General features: G+C 40.8%; 1 protein-coding gene across 1 annotated transcript in view; it reads right to left on the reverse strand.

Annotated features, from left to right (window-relative positions):
- Positions 1-327: 327 nt before the first annotated feature.
- The window catches only part of ST13 (ST13 Hsp70 interacting protein), a 132,123-nt gene continuing 111,435 nt past the window's right edge, over positions 328-21,015 (reverse strand). The window contains exons 12-13 of the mRNA XM_075833526.1: positions 16,505-16,656; positions 328-790 (exon numbers count right to left, since the gene is read on the reverse strand). Of these exons, the coding sequence (XP_075689641.1) occupies positions 662-790; positions 16,505-16,656 (281 nt within the window). The 3' untranslated portion in view covers positions 328-661. The remainder of the gene's footprint in view (positions 791-16,504; positions 16,657-21,015) is intronic.

Below are 21,015 nucleotides of genomic sequence, written 5' to 3' on the forward strand. Positions count from 1 at the left end.
TCCTTCACTGTAGCTACCCATTGAAGTCAATGGGTGCGTGAAAACCACGGACAGCACACCCGTGTGCGGTCTGTGTTTTACACATCAATTACATTTAAAAAAAAAAAAAAAGTGCGAGTGTGTGAAGGTGGCATGCTCCTTGCACACGGGAGTGCTAAAAGATGCGTGTAAATCTGTCCATCTGATCGGGAGGAGGGTTTTCACACTTAGGCCTCACGCATATCAACACCATGAAATTGTTTTGCAGCATCATTTGCTATTACCGATTTTGGTAAAAAATACCAAGAGAAAGTTATGGTTTATATTACCACAGCACACAAAAAATAGTTACATTCTTATAGTTTTATTATTTTGCTAATCAGATATTGCTAAGAGGAATTGCATTTTTATTTGTGAAAATGTCCAGTTGTTGCATTAGTTTAGCGATGCTGAAGGAAACAGAAGAAAAAAAAAAAAAGAACAGCCAATATTTGTATTCTCTCAAATGTATTAATTTAAGAAAGGAATATATGCTTTAACAGATATTATCTGTTGTACAATATTTATGTCATTTTAAAAGGAGAAACAGATTAGAGGACAACAGTCATCAGAATATGGAATAGTTCATGATCACTTTATATAGGTTTCTTCCCAAAATCCTGTCTTTCCTGATTTCTGTAAGCTATGCACTGCCTCCAAATTTACTAGATAACTTGCTGATCAGATTCATCACTTTTGGGTTGCTCTGATATTTTGAGATGTTGGCTGGGTTTTGAGCTACATCTTGGAATGCAGCCATCACCTCGGGATCCTGGAGGGAAAATAGAAATAAGTGTCACAATTAGTTAATTTAGGACCAATTATACTATTATTTAAAGGGGCTGCCAAGCCTAACAAAAAATAATTATTGCCTATCCTCAGAATAGGCCATCACTATCTGATCGGTCGGGGTTCGACTCCGGCACCCCCGCTGATCAGCTGTTTTGAAGGGGTCACAGCGCTCATACAAGCACTGCTACCACTTATTTTCTTTACTGCTCGCTTTGTGAATTGCCGACACACTTGTAGCAGCAGTTCACAGTATTACAGCCTTCTCCAATTCACTTCAATGGGAGAAGGCTTTAATACTGTAAATCGCCGTTATAAGTGTGTCAGCAATTCAGTGGGAGCAGTGAAGGAAATGAAGAGGAAGCAGTGCCCCTTCAAAACAGCTGATCGGCGGGGGTGCCAGGATTCTGACCCTGACCGATGAGATATCAATGGCCTATCCTGAGGATAGGCCAGCAATTTTTTAGGATTCGACAACCCCTCTAATCCATATACAAACTCCAATCGCATTTATATTTGGGGCTAGATAACGTTTGGACAAACACCCTCCCATATTAAATCAATAGACCACTCCAAGCGTATTCAAACCTTATTAGAAAAAAGAAGCATATAACCAAATATATATAAAAAAGTAGAACACATTTTAGACAACTTTTTTAGATCGCCAGTGCACAGAAGTCATTTCTAGTTTCAGAAACTAGGAATGACTTCTGTGCACTGGCGATCTCCCTTGTGTTATTTACAGAGATACTAGAGATGGGAGCATTTTCTTAGAGAGGTTTCTAAAGGTTGCTTTATGTACAGTCAACCATATACTGTACACTACTTTCCAGAAGTGGACACTATTCCACATCATGGATTATTAATGGTTTTGTCAATAGCATTTGACTAGTCTATCCTGCTATACCACTTACTCGAGTCTGTATTACCTTGTGATATCACAATTTTAAAATTATGTTGATCTAAAATGTGTAATAAAACTTGTTATACTTTATTATATATATATTTGGCTATATGCTCCTTTTTCTGATATGGTTTGAACCCCTCTAATATGTTGTATATTTAAAAAGATATCACCGTAAAATATATAAAAAAAACTATATACATATGGTATCGCTATAATCGCATTAACCCGCAGAATAAGTTAATTATGTAATTAACAGCCCACGGTGAATGCCATAAAAAAAAACAAAAAAAAAACAAAACAAAACACAATAGAAGTTTTCACGGCCAAATTCCACTAAATTCAGCAAAAAAACCTGTGGCGTCACAACGCTCACTATACCCCTCTATAAATTCCTTGAAGGGTGTTGTTTGCCAAATGGTGTCTTTTTGGGGGCGTTTCCACTGTTTTGGCCCCACAAGAGCTCTTCAAACCTAACATTGTGCCTAAAATGTATTCTAATAAAAAGGGGGCCCCAAAATCCACTAGGTGCTCCTTTGCTTCTGAGGCTGGTGTCTCAGTCCATTAGCACACTAGGGCCACATGCGGGATATTTCTAAAAACGTCAGAATCTGGGAAATAAATATGGAGTTGCGTTTAAAACCTTCAGTGTTACAGAAAAAAATGGGATTAAAATAGAAAAAAATGAAATTGATAAAATTTTCACCACTTTGCTTTAATTCCAGTGAAATACCGAACGGGTTAACAAACTTTCTAAATGCTGTTTTGAAAACTTTGAGCAGGGGGTGCAGTTTTTAACCCCTTAAGGACACATCCTGTTTTCGCCTAATGGGCCAGACCATTTTATTCAAATCTGACATGTGTCACTTTATGTGATAACTTTGGAATGCTTTTATTTTTTCAAGTGATTCGGAGATAGTTTTCTCGTGACACATTATCAAGTTAGTGGTAAAATTTCATCGATACATTGTGTTTATTTGTGAAAAAAAACAAAAATTTAGAGAAAATTTACTTGTAAAACAGATAGTATACTTGTAAAACAGATAGTAATACCACACAAAATAGTTACTAGTTCACATTTTCCATATGTCTACTTTACGTCGGCATTGATTTTTTGAACATACTTTTATTTTTCCAAGACGTTACAAGGCTTAGAACTTTAGAAGCGATTTCTCACATTTTCAAGAAAATGTCAAAAAGGCTATTTTAACAGGGTCCAGTTCAGTTCTGAAGTGGCTTTGAGGACCATATATATATATATATATATATATATATATATATATATATATATATATATATATATTGGAAACCCCTATAAAACACCCCATTTTAAAAACGTCACCCCTCAAAGTATTCTGAACAGCATTTAGAAAGTTTCTTAACCCTTTTGGTGTTTCACAGGAATTAAAGCAAAGTTAATTAATTTTTTTCTGTAACACCGAAGGTTTTACCAGAGAAACACAACTCCATATTTATTGCCCAGATTCTGCAGTTTTTAGAAATACCCCACACGTGGCCCTAGTGTGCTAATAGACCAACACAGACCTCAGAATCAAAGGAGCACTTAGTGGATTTTGGGGCATCATTTTTATTAGCATATATTTTAGACACCATGTCCGGTTTGAAGAGGTCTTGTGGTGCCAAAACAGTGGAAACCCCTACAAAGAGACACCATTTGGCAAACTACAAGGAATTTATCAAGGGGTATAGTGAACATTTTAACCCCACAGGTTTTTTTGTTGAATTTAGAGGAATAAGGCTGTAAATTTTCTTCAAAAAAATGTAGAAATCTTCAATATTTACAAGGTATAAAGGAGAAAAACCACGCCAAAATTTGAAAAGCAATTTCTTCCAATTACGCCAATACCCCATATGTGGTAATAAACTGCTGTTTGGACCCACGGCAGAGATCAGAAGGGAAAGGGCGTTATTTGGCTTTCAGAGCTCAAGTTTTGCTGGAATGGTTTTTGGGTGCCGTGTCACAATTGCAAAGCCTCTGCGGGACCAAATCAGTGGAAACCACCCAAAAGTGACCCATTTGGTAAACTACACCCCTGAAGGAGTTTATCGAGGGGTATAGTGAGTATTTTGACCCAACAGTTTTTTTTGCTGAATTTAGTGGAAATAGGCTGTGAAAATGAAAATTAAGTTTTTCTAATAAAATGTCGTTTTAGCTCAGATTTTTCCATTTTCACAATAGATAAAGGAGAAAAACCACCCCAAAATTAGAAAAGCAATTTCTCCCAATTACGGCAATACCCCATACGTTGTAATAAAAAGCGGTTTGGACCAACGACAGAGCTCAGAAGGGAAGGAGCACCATCTGGCTTTTGGAGCTCAAATTTTGCTAGAATGGTTTGCGGCGCCATGCCACATTTGCAAAGCCGCTGTGGGACTAAATCAGTGGAAACCAAACCAAAAGGTTACCCCATTTTGGTAACTACTCCCCTGAAGGAATTTATCGAGGGGTATAGTGAACATTTATTTTTTTCTGAATTGAGTGGTATTATGCTGTGAAATTGAATTTTTTTTTTTTTCTGATAAAACTTGGAAATATTCAATTTTTACAAGGCAAAAGAAAAGGAGACAAGCACCCCAACAAAAAAAAAAGCTAAATTTCTCCCGATGACAGCAATACCCCACATGTGGTAATAAACGTTTTGGACATACAGCAGGGAAGCACCACCATTTGACTTTCGGAGCTCAAGTTTTGCTGGAATGGTTTTCGGGCGCCATGTTGCGTTAGCAAAGTCCCTGAGGGACCAAAACAGTGGAACCCCCCCAAAAGTGACCTAATTTGGGAAACTAAAGCCCTCAAGGAATTTATCGAGGGATACAGTGAGCATTTAGACCCCACAGGTTTTTGTGGAATTTAGTGGAATTAGGCTGTGAAAATAAATAACATTTTTTTCCACTAAAATGTTGATAATTTTTATTTCTACAAGGGTTAAAAGAAAAAGCACATTTGTAAACCAATCTCTCCAGAGTACGGCAATATCCAACACGTGGTCATAAACTGCTGTTTGGATACACGGCAGGGCTCAGAAAGGTAGGAGCGCTACTTGGCATGCAGATTATATTGGAATGTTTTTTGGGTGCCATGTCGCATTTGAAAAACCCCTGCTGACTAAATCAGTGCAAACCGCCCAAAAGTGACCCCATTTTGGAAACTACACCACTGAAGGAATATCGAGGGGTATAGTGAACATTTTGGCTGAATTGAGAGGAATTATGCTGTGAAATTGAAAATTTAATTTTTTTCTGATAAAACTTGGAAATGTTACATTTTTACAAGGAAAAAAAACAAAAACGAGAAAAAAGCACCCCAACATTTTAAAAGCAATTTCTCCAGATTACGGCAATACACCATATTGGGTCATAAGCTGCTGTTTGGACACACGGCTGGGCTCAGAAAGGCAAAAGCACTATTTGGCATGCAGATTTTGTTGTCTTGATTTTTGGGCACCACGTCGCATCTGTAAAACCCCTGAGGTACCAGAGAACAGTGTGAGCCCCCAAGAAGTGACTCCATTTTAGAAACTACACCCCTCAAGGTATTTAACATTTGCCTGGACATATGACAGGGCTCAGAAGTGAAGAGCACCATGCGCATTTGAGGTCTATTTTGGTGATTTTTCACATCGTTGACCCACAATTGGAGGGCTGAGGTCAAATAGTAACACAAACCCCCAAGTAGTGACCCCTATTTTGGAAACTACACCCCTTAAGGCATTTTAAGGGGTGTAGTGAGCATTTTGACCCCACAGGTGTTTTTTCAATAGAAATTAATGCGCAGCGGATGGTGCAAAGTGAAAATTGCATTATTCAAACGATATGCCATTTTAGTGCACAATATGCCTAGTTTGTGCCACCGAAGACAAATACCTCATAAAATGTTAAATGGGTTCTCCCGGGTATGGTTAGGATTCTACGATGTGCTGATTTTGGGTTGGTTACTTACGAATCATATGTTATGTGTATGTATTTCAATACTGTATGTGGGAAATGTGTCTCTGTATACCACTGTTTTTCCTATGAGTAATGCAATTACTACTAACATGTCTGTTTTTAGAGCTGTTCATTTGGCTTTTTTCTTCTGTAACTGGAAAACTCTAAAATAAAAAACGATTTGGTTGATATATTCAGTGTTTGTGAAAAATTGCAATATTTTGAGAAAATGTTGACAAAAATAGCATTTTTCTGAATTTAAATGCATCTGCTTGTAAAACAGAGGGTTATACCACCCAAAACAGTTACTAGTTCACATTTCCCATATGTCTACTTTAGATTGGCATTGTTTTTTGAACATTCTTTTATTTTTCTTGGACGTTACAAGGCTTAGAACATAAACCACAATTTCTCATATTTTTAAGAAAATGTCAAAAGCCTTTATTTTAAAGGTACCTGTTCAGTTTTGAAGTGGCTTTGAGGGGCATATGTATTAGAAACCCCCATAAAACACCCCATTTTAAAAACTAGACCCCTCAAAGTATTCAAAACTGCATTTAGAACGTTTATTTAACCCTTTAGGCATTTCACAGGAATTAAAGCACAATGGAGGTGAAATTTGCAAATTTCATTTTTCTTGCTGAATTTCAATTGTATTACATTTTTTTCTGTAACAGGTTTTACCAGAGAAACACTACTATATGTATGTATGTATGTATGTATGTATGTATGTATGTATGTATGTATGTATGTATGTATGTGTATATATATATATATGTATGTATGTTCCCTCTTTGACCTCACAGTTTTTACACAGCACGTATTTGAATTGGGCTGTGAAATTAAAAAAAAAATAATAATTTTCCAAGAAGATCTCATTTTGCATCAAAATATCTTATTTTCACAGGGAACAAAATAGCCTATTTTGTTGCCCAATTTCTCCTGAGTGCAGCAATACCCCATTTGTGGCGATAAACTGCGGTTTGGGCCCATGGGAGGCCTCAGAAGGGAAGGAGCGCTGTGTGTTCTTTGGAGTGCAGATTTTGCTGGATTGGTTTTCAGGTGCCATGTCGCATTTGCAGAGCCCCAGTGGTATCAAAGCAATGGAAATCCACCAGAAGTGACCCCATTTTGGAAACTACACCCCTCAAGGAATTCATTCATGGGTGTTGTGAGCATTTAGACCCCATAGTCTTTTCACAGAACTTATTTGAATTGGGCGGTGAATTTAAAAAAAAAAAAAAAAAAAATTACACTTTTCCCAATAATATGTAGGTTTGGCTAAAAAAAAAATATTTTCACAAGAAATAAAATACCCCATTTTGTTGCCCAATTTGTCCTGAGTGTGGCAAGACCCCATTTGTGGTGATAAACTGCCGTTTGGGCCCATGGGAGGGCTCAGAAGGAAAGGAGCACTATTTGTTCTTTGGACTCCAGATTTTGCTGGTTTGGTTTTCAGGTGCCATGTCACATTTGCAGAGCCCCAGAGGTATCAAAGCAATGGAAAAACTCACCAAAGTGACCCCATTTTGGAAACAACACCCATAAGTTAATTCTTTGAGGGGTGTAGTGACCATTTAGACCCCACAGTTTTTTCACAGAACTTATTTGAATTGGGCTGGAAAGGACCACCATTTGGCCTACTGGGGATTTTCTGGTGCGAAGTCATGTATGCAGAAGCCCCTGAGGTACCAGTACAGTTGAAACCCCCGAGAAGTGACCCCGTTTTAAAAAAGACACCCCTTAAGGCATTTATCTAGAGGTGTAGTGCGCATTTTGACCGGAGACATACACCCCATAAACTGTAATGTGGGTTCTCCCGGGTATGGCAATACCCTACAAGTGGCTGTTAACCGCTGCCTGGGCACACGGCAGGGCTCAGAAGGGAAAGACGAGGGGGAATAAGCTGTCCAGAAGTACTGGGTGCCCCCCCTTCTTGGTCCCTAAAGATTAGGTTCTTGATAACCACTTCTTGAAATTCCAGGAAAGTTCCTGTCTGGCCTGCACATCAACGTAGCACGTACGCATTGTACAATGCCATCTGTATAATGTGCACGGCCAGCTTCTTACACCACACTGCATGGCGCTGTAGGGCTTCAGGACTTGATCTGGCAAGTCCATCCCTCCCATGTAACTAATGTAGTCCAGGATGCAGTCTGGTTTGGGGGGTCTCTATACTGGTACCTCGTACAGGTACATGGGTACTGGTGTGGGCATGTATTGTTGTCAGAACAAGGACATCTCTCAATGTGCCCTGCTCTCACCCCTTTGAGTGTTTGCCCAAGCAGAGTCTTAGGGAGGTCTCAAATTTTTTCTAGCAGTGCCGCATGCCGCAGTACTTCTGGAAGCGAGGCACTTGAAGTGAGACGCTGGTATAAAAATTATCCAGGTAGAGGTGGTAACCCTGGTCCAGCAGTGGGTGCACCAAATCCCACACAATTTTTGCATTACCTCCCAGTAAGGGGGGGGGCATTCTGAGGGCTGAATACTGGTGTCCTTTCCTTCATATATCCTAAATTTGTACGTATACCCTGATGCACTCTCGCACAGCTTATACATCTTCACGCCATACCTTGCCCTCTTACTCGGCAGGTACTGGCGGAATTGAAGCCTCCCTTTAAAATGTACCAAGGACTCATCAATAGAAATAAACTTCTCGGGGGTGTATGCTTGGGAAAACCGGGCACTGAAACTGTATAAACGGAGACCCCTATTAGACTAACGGTTAAAACTGGGGTCATCTCGGGGTGGGCACTGCTCATTATCAGTATAAATGTAAGAAGCAAAGTATTGCCTCATTTTATTTTATTTTTAAGTTCCAGTTCAGTTCTGAAGTTGCTTTGAGGGGCCTATATATTAGAAACCCCTATCAAACACCCTATTTTAGAAACTAGACCCCTCAAAGTATTCACAACAGCATATAGAAAGTTTATTAACCCTTTAGGTATTTCACAGCAATTTAGAGCAAAGTAGAGGTGAAATGTACATTATTTTTTTTTCAGAAAATCCTTTTTATTCAATTGTTTTCTGTAAAACAGAAGGTTTTACCAGAGAAACGAAACTCAATATTTATTGCCCAGATTCTGCAGTTTTGAGAAATATCCCACATGTGGCCCTTGTCTGGTAATGGACTGAAGCAGCGGCCTCCGAAGCAAAGGAGCACCTAGAGGATTTTGAGGCCTTCGTTTTATTAGGCTCCATGTCCGGTTTAAAGAGGTCTTGTGGTGCCAAAACAGTGGAAACCCCCCAAAAGTGACCCTATTTTGGAAACTAGACCCCTTGAGGAATTCATTGTAGTTTTCATGGGGTGCATGCAGCTTTTTGATCAGTTTTTATTATATTTTTATGTGGCGTGGTGACTAAAAAACAGCAATACTACTATTGTTTTTTTTTACAATGTTCACCGTGCGCTATAAATTACATATTCACTTTATTCTGTGGGGCGATACGATTACGGTGACACCAGATGTTTATAGATTTTTTTTATGTGTTATGGCGTTTGCACAATAAAATACTTTTTGTAAAAAATCATTTACTTTTTTGTTACCATATTCTAAGAGCCATAACTTTTTTATTTTTCCATCAAGAAAGCCGTGTGAGGGCCTGTTTTTTGTGTAACGGACTGTAGTTTCGATCAGGACCATTCTTAGGTACATGCGACTTTATCACATATTAAGTGACCAAACAATTGTGATTCTGTTATGGTTTATTATTATTTTCTTTTATGGCGTTCACCGCGCGGGATAAATAAAATAATTTTGTAGTTCAGGCAATTACAGACGCGGCGATACCAATTATGTATAGTTTATTTTTTATATATTTTTATTAATAATAAAGGACTGATAAGGGAAAAAGGGGGATTTTTACGGTTAAAAGTTTTATTTTGTTATTTTTACACAACTTTTTTTTAACTTTATTACTTTGTCCCACTAGGGGACTTGAGGGCAGGAGGCCCTGATCGCAATTCTAATACACTACACTACATGCATAGTGCAGTGTATTGGAGCGGTCAGCTACTCACTGACAGCAAGCATATTGGGTCCTGACTTTGTTAGGACCCACTAGGCTTCCGTAGATGGCATACCCGGACGCTATTGTTAGGCGTCCGGTTGCCATAGCCGCTATAGTGTAGCAGGCAGACGATGGTAGCTTAACCCCTAAAAAGCCACGATCGCTATTGAACGCAGCTTTTAAGGGGTTAATCAGCGGGGTCACAGCGGTCCGTTTCCGCTATAGGAGCTGTGGCAACCGCTGTATAAGACAGCAGCTGTCACAACTCCTGTATGCGTCGGGAAGACGGCCGAAATGGCCGTTCCTCCTGTGACGTACTATTCCGTCATGGAGCGCTAACGGGATGGTTTCCATGACGGAATAGTACGTCACTGAGCGCGAAGGGGTTAAAGAGAACCTTTGACCTCCCCATACATGTGCAGATGAGTGCAGCATGTAATGGGGTGGGGTGCACAAACATTAAAAAAAAATGTTTCTACCTTCCTCCGATATTTAGATATCAGTGCCATTATATTTGGCGTCCGATATTTAAATAACCCCCTGAACTGTCAACGGGGCGTGTACTGGCAAGGGGGTGTTACTATGGCTGTGACACTGTCCAATCAGATATGGACAGTGTTACAGCAAGAGCGAGAGTGCACGCTCCCACTCTCTCTTTAGCTTCCAAGATCAGTCTTCTGCCGAACTGGCAAGGGGGCATGCCACTGCTACGGACAGTGTAATAGCTGGGGAGCGCTTGCACTGTCCGTAGCAGAGACACGCCCCCTTGCCAGTTCGGCAGGCAAAGCACAAGACTGATCTCTCACAGAGCTCTCCTCTTCACAGCTCTTACACGGTCTGTAGCAGTGACACGCCCCCGCCAGTTCGGCAGAAGACTGATTTGAAAGCTGTAACACTGTTCATATCTGATTGCCAGTATACGCCCCCCCCCCCCCCAGTTCAGGGGGTTATTTAAATATCGGGCGCCAAATATAACGGCACCGATATTGAAATAACGGAGGGAGGTATAAAAAAAAAAAAAATGTAAAGTGCCCCAGGGTTTGTGCAGCCCTCCCCATTACATGCTGCACTCAGCTGCACATGTATGGGGAGGTGAAAGGTTCTCTTCAAAGAGGCTTTGTCACCAGATTATAAGTGCGCTATCTCCTACATAATCTGATTGGCGCTGTAATGTAGAGAACAGCAGTGGTTTTTATTTTGAAAAACAATTATTTTTGAGCAAGTTATGAACAATTTTAGATTTAGTTTCTTATAGACCAAGTGGGTGTTGTAAAGAAGTGTATGAGGCTGACCAGTCAGTAACCCATCAGCCTCATACACTTCTCATTGTTCCAGCCCAGCTTCTTTCACTGCACAATCACACTGTGCTGTGGATCATGCTGGGCTGGAACAATGAGAAGTGTATGAGGCTGATTGGTCACTGATTGGTCAGCCTCATACACTTCTTTACAACACCCAGTTGGTCAAAAGTAAAAACACACCCAGTTGGTCTTTAAGAAACTAAATCTAAAATTGCTCATAACTTGCTCAAAAATGATAGTTTTTCAAAATAAAAACCACTGCCGTTATCTACATTCCAGCGCCGATCAGATTATGTAGGAGATAGAGCATTTATAATCTGGTGACAGAGCCTCTAAGTTTTAAGCCTCGTAACGTCCTGGAAAAATAAAAGGATGTTCAAAAAACTATGAAAACAAAAGTAGACATAGGGGAAATGTTAATTAGTAACTATTTCATGTGGTATTACTATCTGTTTTACAAGCAGATACATTTTAAATTAAAAAAAAAAACACATTTTTTTTTTACAAATTCTCAAAATTTTGGTGTTTTTCCACAAATAAATACTGAATTTTTCCACTAACAAAGTACAATAGGTCACGAGAAAACAACCTCAGAATCGCTCGGATTGGTAAGAGCATTCCCAAGTTATTACCACATAAATTGAGACATGTCAGATTTGAAAAAAATAGTCTGCGTCCACATGGCCAAAACAGGCTGTGTCCCGAAGGGGTTAAACAACTTTGTAATTGTTTTGTTTTAATTAATTGTTTCCATTTTTGAGATACAGCTTCTATTGTAAGTATTGAACTTAGATGTGATCGATAACAGGTAGATCCTGCGTGTCAGAAACACGCAGGATCCACCTGTTATCGATCACATCTAAGGTATGAACGAAGATGTTTTCGGTAACAACTCGACCCTGCGTGTCAGACACATGCAGAACCCGCTGACACTGAACCAGTCAGTGCCGCTGACCTGACGGATACAGTCTTCAGCGCCAAATTCAGCCGCTCCGTATACAGGATACAAAGCAACTGTGTCTCAAAAAGCAGAAGTAATTTTTAATAAAAAAAGTATCTAGAAAGTTGCACCAGAAACACACCGACAGACATTTTTATAAAAAAAAAAATACAAAAAACCTATTTCAAAGGTGTTTCTTTTTCCACTCGTCTTTCCCACCAACCAAGAGTCATAACTTCTAGTTTTCCGGCAATATAGCCGAAATTAGCGCTTGTATTTTTGTGGGACGAGTTGCATTTTTAATGGCATAATTTAATGTACCATATAATTTATTGCGTAACTAATTTGAAAAAAATGATGCGGCTGAGATGAATAAAAAATAAAAATAAAAATCGCAATCCCACCATTGTTTTTTTCGGTTTTAACTGCATGCATCGTGCGGTAAAAATTACATGTTAACTTTATTTTGCGATAGGATTATGACATTTTTTAAAAAAAAACACAGGACAAAAAAACCCGTAAATCCATAACTTTATTTTTAAGTTGATAGAGCAGTGTGACGGCTTTTTTTTTTTTTTGGGGGCGAGCTATAGTTTTTGGGGTACATATAACTTTTTGACCACTATTTATTAATTGGGGGGGGGGGGGGGGTGGGAATTCTTGGCACACCGTCACCACACCAATGGGTAAGACAACTTTTGTGTAATCATCAACCTGGTTTTATTTTCCCTAACTTGGGGTTCCTGTCTTTTATGACCCTACATTGAATAGATGTTTCTTCACCTTGCAGTATGTTATTCATAGGTGATTTCACTTTATGCCTCTTTCCTTCTTGGAGAGATTTCCATCTTGTCTTATGCAATTAATGTGTACAACTATGTGTGTCTGTTCAGTAGAGATACCGTCCCCATTGTAGTATTATATACCCATTGGATCTGTATCACACATGTGATTGCAGACTTGTTTTGAGATCATGTGGTGTTATTTTAACACTGTTTATGTGTAGCCTCTATACAGTTAATCTTGTTTGCATCTCTTGTATATTTTATATTCGCTATTTAATAAAATTGAGATTTTTTTCTACTTTTAATAGTATAGGACTCCTTTTCCTTTTGTTTGCATATATGATCTTTTGGAGTTTCTATTTTGTACCAACATTGACTTAGGAGGTGTAGTGCCATACTCTGGAAACGCCTACCGATTCTGTACTTTGTCCTGTGAGACATATGTTTAAGATGTAAATTTTTTTTAGGGTAGCAAGGTGACCATAAAACAGCAGTTATGACATTGTGAATCTAAATATTCCTACAACGTCCACCCTGTGGGTTAAATAAATATTTTAATAGTTCAACTTTTACAGACACGGCGATACCAATTAAAGTTATTTTTAATTTTCTGTTCACTGTTTTTTTGTCAAAGATGGAATTTTTTTTTCAGTACTTTTATGTTCTCTCTCAATTGGAGGCAGACCTGGAGGCCTCCGGCTGCCATGGCAGCTGCTTGGCACGAGGCGATCGGGGGACAGACAGCCCCCCTCCATCTGTCTAACTGCTTAAATGCCGTGGTTGCTTTTGACCGCAGCATCCAAGGGGTTGAAAGGCCGGGTTTATAGTCTCGGCCATTGCAGGCAGGTGACCGCTTTATAAAACAGCCAGGACGATACGCGAATAGTGCAGGCTCATTTAATGGGCCATATTATTGTAATGCACATCTGTCGTAGAAGAGGATAATACAATACAACTTTTTTTTCTTTTTTTAAATTGGACAATTAAGCACAGAGTACCTGGAAAGGAGGCCAGAGGGCGCACCAGACTGACCGACGCAGAAGTAACATTATTAATACCGGTGAACATCACTCACCTCACCAAAGAGAAGCAGTTCCAGCCATCACATCAGGGGTGAGTTAAACACCGTTTAGCCATTTTTAGCACACGTTAGCTAAATGGCTATAATTTTTTTTATTTGTTGGGCTAGCGACGTGATTTTTGTGATGTTTTTTTCCGTAGACAATGCAGGTTTCTTTTTTTTAATCATTTTTATACACCTCCTTTTTGCCATTTTAGAATTTTTAGGCTTAAAGTTTGAAAATTATTTTAGCAATTTTTTTGGGTAATAACAGTTTTACCCTAAAATAGACCTTTTATTTGTGATCGCCATTGTCTACTGTAAATTTTAATATATTACATGTCTATATTAGGGTAACTGGTTCAAGGCTAGCGTTGCGACAATGATTTTGGGGGGGGGGGGGGAATGTTTTTTTTGGGTGGGTATTTTAGGAGTATTTATTATTAAAAAAAATTTGCTCTTTACTTTTATTTTGTTATTACTATGGTTTGTCCCTCAAAAAAGGTCAGAAAAGACCTTTGGGGGACTTTATATATTTTTTTCTTTCTTTTACACCATCTTTTTCCACTGTAACTGGGACTGCACAGCAGCCCCAGTTACAGGGGAAATCAGCCCTCTCATAGTGACTATTGTCACTAATAGGGCTGTGCTGGGTCTAGCAAGACCCAGCAGCATTCTGCCACTAACGGCATCCCGTCACATGATCACCGGGACCAATAGAGACAGTGGTGCGGCCGCTGCCTTTATTCCTACAGACAGCATTCACTGAGCGCTGTGTAAAAGAGATCGGAGAAGACAGAAGCAGCGAAAGCTGCTTCTATCTTTTCCTCAGGGTCCCCGGCAGCCAAAGACCCGACATTCAGCTACCGATCGCTCGGGCAACAAGTTAAAACCCGCGCCGTAAATAGTTTATGGCGCGGGTTTTAAGGACCCTGACAGCTGGCCGTACATACACAGCCAGCGGTCGGGAACCAGTTAATTAAATGTTTGACCAAATATAGGAGGCTAATTTTGAAGTTGATCATTTTGAATGATGTTATAAATATCCAGATGGCCCTTGGCAGAAAAAAGGCTCCCCACCCCTGATTTAGGGGTACATAAAATTTGATTAACTTTCCTAAAGGCAATTTGGAGGGAACGTGGAATTGTTTTTTATTTTATGCCATGCAGTATAAATCTTAACTTTTTTCAATAGGTTGTTACAATTGTGGCAATACCATACATGCATTTATAAAACATTCAAATATAGATAACGCCGATCCAAAAGGCATGATGCTTGACAAAGGTGGGCGACGCCAGGTAGCCATCACTATTCGCATGGTTAAGTTACGATCATTAAGTCACGCCATTTACTGTCATAGTTTATTAAATGCTATTTAAATGACATTTAAGCCTCACCTAATAACTACAAAGTTGGATGTAGGAGTGTGCATGGACATTGAGACGACATTATCTCCCCCCCATGCCCAGTGGCGCCACTTTGGCTGCTACAGTGGTAGCAACGCTACAAGCAAGGGGGAGGCGCTGCGTGGCGCCGTCTGCAAGGGGGAGGCACTGCGTGGCGCCGTCTGCAAGGGGGAGGCGCTGCGTGGCACCACGTACAAAGGGCACGGCTGCATGGCACAATCTAACGGGGGGACGGCTGCATGGCACAATCTAACGGGGGGACGGCTGCATGGCACAATCTAACAGGGGGGACGGCTGCATATGGCACAATCTAACGTCGGAGGACGGCTGCATGGCACAATCTAACGTCGGAGGACGGGCTGCATGGCACAATCTAACAGGGGGGGGCTGCATGGCACAATCTAACGGGGGGGGGGGCTGCATGGCACAATCTAATGGGGGGACGACGGCTGCATGGCACAATCTAACGGGGGGGGGGGGGGACTGCATAGCACAATCTAACAGGGGGACGACGGCTGCAACGGGGGGCTGCATGGCACAATCCAACGGGGGGCTGCATGGCACAATCCAACAGAGGGGCTGCATGGCACAATCTAACGGGGGTACCATGTACGAGGGGGGTCTGTGTGTGGCACCCAGGAGAGGGGGTCCAGTCAAAAGTTTGTTATGGGATCCAGTGTTTCCTAGTTACACCCCTGAGTCCAACAGCATCCTGTGCATGCGAAGTGAAGCAGTAATTGGCTCGGCTTCAACGCTAAACCCCAGCAGTATAGTAACATGCTGGTGGTTTAGTGTCCTAAAATCTAGTGACAGGTTCCCTTTAATGTATTCAGTGTAAAGCCAACTGTGGGTGGAACTGCAGCTTTAAAAATCAGCGGATCTCCTAGAACAAGATGCCCACATACAGTAGCAGTATAGGATGAAGAAATATACAGCCTGCCACCTCTTTTCTTGAAACATGCATGGCGTCTCCCTCAGATACTACATAAGGTTTGCTTACATCCCCTGAGGCTGCAGTCAAATAGCAGTGCACATTTTAAAACACCGCTTGGGGGATTTATAAAGACTGACATTTCATACGCCAGTCTTAATAAATTTGTTGCATCTAACTCAAGCAGTATTTCTATTGAGAAATGCATGCCTATTAATAAATTTTCACATCTTCAGGTGTCTGTGTGCCACAGATCCTTGCTGGCGTAGATTTCCACTATAATATAATAAATGCGTAGAGTGGCAGGTGTTAAATTCACCCCAGTGTATATTCGTAGGACATGATCAACCTTTTGGATGTGGTCTATAAAACTTAGTATTTACAAGAACATAGACAAATATAGCACCTACCTGCATAGAAGTCAAAACTTCTGGGTCAGACAGAATTTCACTCACGCCTGGCATTCCAGCCATGCCACCAGGGAATCCTCCAGGCATACCACCAGGGAATCCTCCAGGCATACCACCAGGAAATCCTCCAGGCATACCACCAGGGAATCCACCTGTAAAGTACATACAAAAAGGTAAAATATTACTATAAAGAAAATTTAGACCTAAAGAGTAACTGCACTTTTAGCCTGGTCAGGCTGCACACTGGCTCACATAGAACGTCTACGAGTCAGTCTTCGGCCTAACGAGGAGCGTCAATCACAGCCGAAGATGCAGGGCCTTCAGCTTAGCACTTCTGCTCTTTAGTTTTAGCCCAGTAGGGGTCTCAGCACCCAGTCCCCCACCGATCAAAATTTCTGATATCTGACATACAAAACATTTTTTTGAAAGTGCATATACGCTTTAACCCCTTAACTACATACAACAATACAACATACAATTAAGTTACACAACGAATGTGGAGACAACCTAAATACCCCTTTTGAATAATATGAAGTTTCTTCTAATGATATGTTATGTATAGGGTAAGGGCATAAAGTGAAATAATGCCCATGACTACTGATAACACCAGCGGTGACTCCTTAAATATATTAGAACCACCACCTAAAAAATGGAGTCAGAACCAATCTATTGCTGATAAAATTGTAATTTTTATTGGTACATAACAAAAACATGAATAAACACTCACATATTAAAATCAAAGAGGACTACCACAGTGTGGAAATTGGAAGCCAGACTATACGTGATAAGATATGTTGTAGCATATGCATGAAGAAAATATTCACTGTTCAAAGAGCTATATAAGGTCCCAGGTCGTAATATACAGTTACCACCAATGGTGCAACTTAGCACCTATCTCACACAAATCATTGTTTGAGAGAGCACATGCAGCTTGATATTAGCAACTTACCGATGATATATAACACTGCTGTCTGTCGTCACACCCGACGCGCGTTTCCGTGAAAAAATCCTTCGTCCAGGGGGACCTGAATGTCAGCTGAATGTTGGGTCTTCGGCAGTCAGTGACTGCCGGGGACCCTGAGGAGAGGATAGAAACTGCTTTCGCTGCTTCGGTCTTCTCCGATCTCTTTTAAACAGCTCTCAATGTATAGGAATAGAGGCAGCGGCCGCGCCGCTGTCTCTATTGGTCCCGGTGTTCACGTGACTGGTCACATGATCGCCGGGTGCCGTTAGTGGCAGACCGCTGCTGGGTCTAACTAGACCCAGCACAGCCCTATTAGTGACAATCGTCACTATGAGAGGGCTGATTTCCTCTGTAACTGGGGCCACAGTAATAAAAAAATAGAACTAAAAGTGCTAATTTTTTTTTTATAAATACACATAAAATAACCACTCCAAAAACACCGCCCCCCACCAATCATTGTCGTAACACTAGCCCTGACCCAATTATCCCAATATAAAAGAAAGTAAGTTACCTGTGTTAATTTATAGTATTTTATGTTCCGTTAAGATAACCGGTGTTATTGAGACTAACTGGTGTTGAGGAAATATAGAAACGTAGGCCCCTATTGCCTAGATAAGTATAGGTGGTGGTAACATACTGTGTTATGAACGATTGGGTTGTTGGAAACCTATGGGAGTTATTTAGCATAATCCGGTCATCTAGAGTAGGTGGGCGTGGATTTGTGTGGTCAATTAATAAAATCAGTAGTGTAATTCACCCGTGACATGACCTGAGAGCAGCGATTGTCAAACATTTCTAAACGCACTTCTCTCCCGTTTGAAGACGACTATTAAAAGACCCCATGGATAAAAAAAAAAAAAAGCAGAAGGTATACTTAAGTGAACACAGGAGGCCAGCACAGTAGCTCTTAAAGGGAACCAGTCACCAGAATTTCACCTATTAAACCAGCAATACATGGTAGAAGTGGGTGAAAAATAATTTTTATGTAACCTATAATTATCTTCTAAGTAGGCTCTGAACCTTTAGTATTAAATTTTTTTTCTGTTCCTGATCCGTATGATAATAAGTATAAGAGTAATATCTTTGGAAAAAGTCATATCTTCATTCCTTAAAGGAGTTTTCCACGTTCTGACAACTGATGACCTATCCACCGAATAGGTCATCGGTATATAATAGGTGCGTGTCCGACACCCGGACTCCGCACCGATCCGCCACTTCAGGTACGTGACAATGTTGCCGGAAGAAGATAGCTCCGGTCAAAGAATACCGGCCAAGCTGCAGTTCTGCCGAACGGCCACCATGCAGTGGTCGGAGCCATTTGCTTCCAACTACTACATAGCTCTTCCAAACATCCGGTGCATGGAGGCAACCGGAATGGCGGATCGGAGTGGGTTCCGGGTGTCGGACACACACCGATCATATACTGATGACCTATCTGGTGGATAGGTCATCAGTTTTCAGAAAGTGGAAGACCCCTTTAAGCCTCTGAGTTAACCCCGCCTCGTTACTTTAGATTGTAAGCTCCTTGCCTCCCCCCAGCACACACGAAATCCCATGCTTGTGCATCGATGTCCTGTTCCGATTGTAACATTCAGGCCGGGCATAAGAAGAGGAACGAACGAGACTGCGGGATTATTACCATAAAAGGCGCAAAATGTTTGCAGATTGTTATTTACGGTCGGAGGAGTTTAGGAGAGGGAATAATGGCAATGAACTTTTGACAGAAGCGGCCAGTGGGGGGTGACTAGAGTTTGATAGGTAAAATGCTGGTGACAGGTTCCCCTTAAACCTAGCGTTTCTGCAACATGTACTGCGAGAGCCTTAAAGATTTTGATAGAACAACTAGAGGATGATATTAAAACCAAGAAAACAAATTTTGGCTTCCATGCCAGTGCGTCAAAAAGGCCATAGACAATCTCTGACGCATCGGCTGATTGTCAGACTTAATACCAGAACAGCTGCTCTTTCGAACGCAGAAAGAATAGCTATCTGGCTCCGCTCCTGGGCAGGAGACGCTGGATCAAATTCTAGATTATGCTCCATAGCCTGTGAAGGCGATAGGTTATTCATCACTGGTCTAGAGGATATTCTTAAAAAAGCCTCAAATAAAAAGGGGTTCCTTTTGATGCCCGATGTTTTCAGCAGAGGCAGCCCTTTTGGAACCAAAGGAAAAACCCTCAAAAAACTAATAAAGGAGAGGGCAATCCAAGATGGCAGAATCAGAGGCAAAAGAACAGGGGGTTCATATTGAAAAGCAATTCTAGAGAAGGTTCCTCCAGAAATGCATGATTATGCCAGAGTAAGTGCGTGCCTGTGTGTGTGTGTGGGGGGGGGGGGGGGGGGGTGACAGACGGACGACTCTAGATTAAAATCCTTCACCCAGACATGGTCGAAGATCTCTTCAAGCGTATGGATATTGAACATCATGTCTCAGGGCCATCAACTGGAGTTCAGCTCCCTATCTCCAGAAAGTGTTATAACCACTCTAATACGAACCCTTTTTTCTGATCAGGAAGAGTCGTAAAGAGAAATAGATATTCTCTCGGTTCCAGTCCAGGTTTTTTAGCACAACCAGGGTTATTATTCCCCACGGTTTCTAGTTCCCAAAGCAAACAGAAAGTTTAGGGTAATAAACAACGTGAAAAGTCTAAAACGAACATATTTAGTACGGGAAAGTAAAAATGGAAACAATTGCTTCTACAATCAAAGAGCCTATTGCTTCATGGCATCAATAGGATACATATTTACATGTATCAATACATCCAGACTCCCAAAGATTCCTGAGGTTTGCAGGAACGTTGAGGGGGAGGGGTGTTCATCAGTTTTAGGCCCTGCCATTTGGCTTCTTGTCTGCCCCCAGAATCTTCACCAAAACCATGGCAGAGGTCACAGCTTACCTTCATCAGAAGGGGATCCTGATTATCCCATACTTGGACGACATGTTAAAGAGGCTCTGTCACCAGATTCTCAAACCCCTATCTCCTATTGCATGTGATCGGCGCTGCAATGTAGATAACAGCAACGTTTTTTTTTTAAAAAAAACGTTCATTTTTGGCCAAGTTATGAGCCATTTTATATTTATGCAAATGAGCTTTGAAATGGACAACTGGGCGTTTTTTTTTCGTTATGTCCAACTGGGCGTACGTCAAGATATTTTCAGACAACATCTCTATCGTAGTACACCTGAACAAATGAGGGGGAACAAGAGGTTGTCGCCTTTGCCAGGTATCAGAACAGATTTTCATCTGGGCAGAAAGGAATATTTCATCTCTGACAGTCATACATCTAAGAGGAACAGAGAACCGGGTAGCAGACTATCTGAACAAACAAACAAATAAACCTAATTCCCAGAAAAATGGTGCTCTGCAAATCTGCAAAGACAGAGAGAGATGGGAGCAACCAGAAATCGACTTGTTTGCAAACAAGAACAGAAAGGCTATACAATTATTTTCCCTATCCCATCAAGAGAATCCAACAAAAGTAGATCCTCCTATCTCAGGCTTGGCAGGGGAAACTCCTATATGCGCCTTCCCTCCAATTCCTCATT

This window comes from Rhinoderma darwinii, chromosome 7 (genome assembly GCF_050947455.1).
Source record: "Rhinoderma darwinii isolate aRhiDar2 chromosome 7, aRhiDar2.hap1, whole genome shotgun sequence".
NCBI lineage: Eukaryota > Metazoa > Chordata > Amphibia > Anura > Rhinodermatidae > Rhinoderma > Rhinoderma darwinii.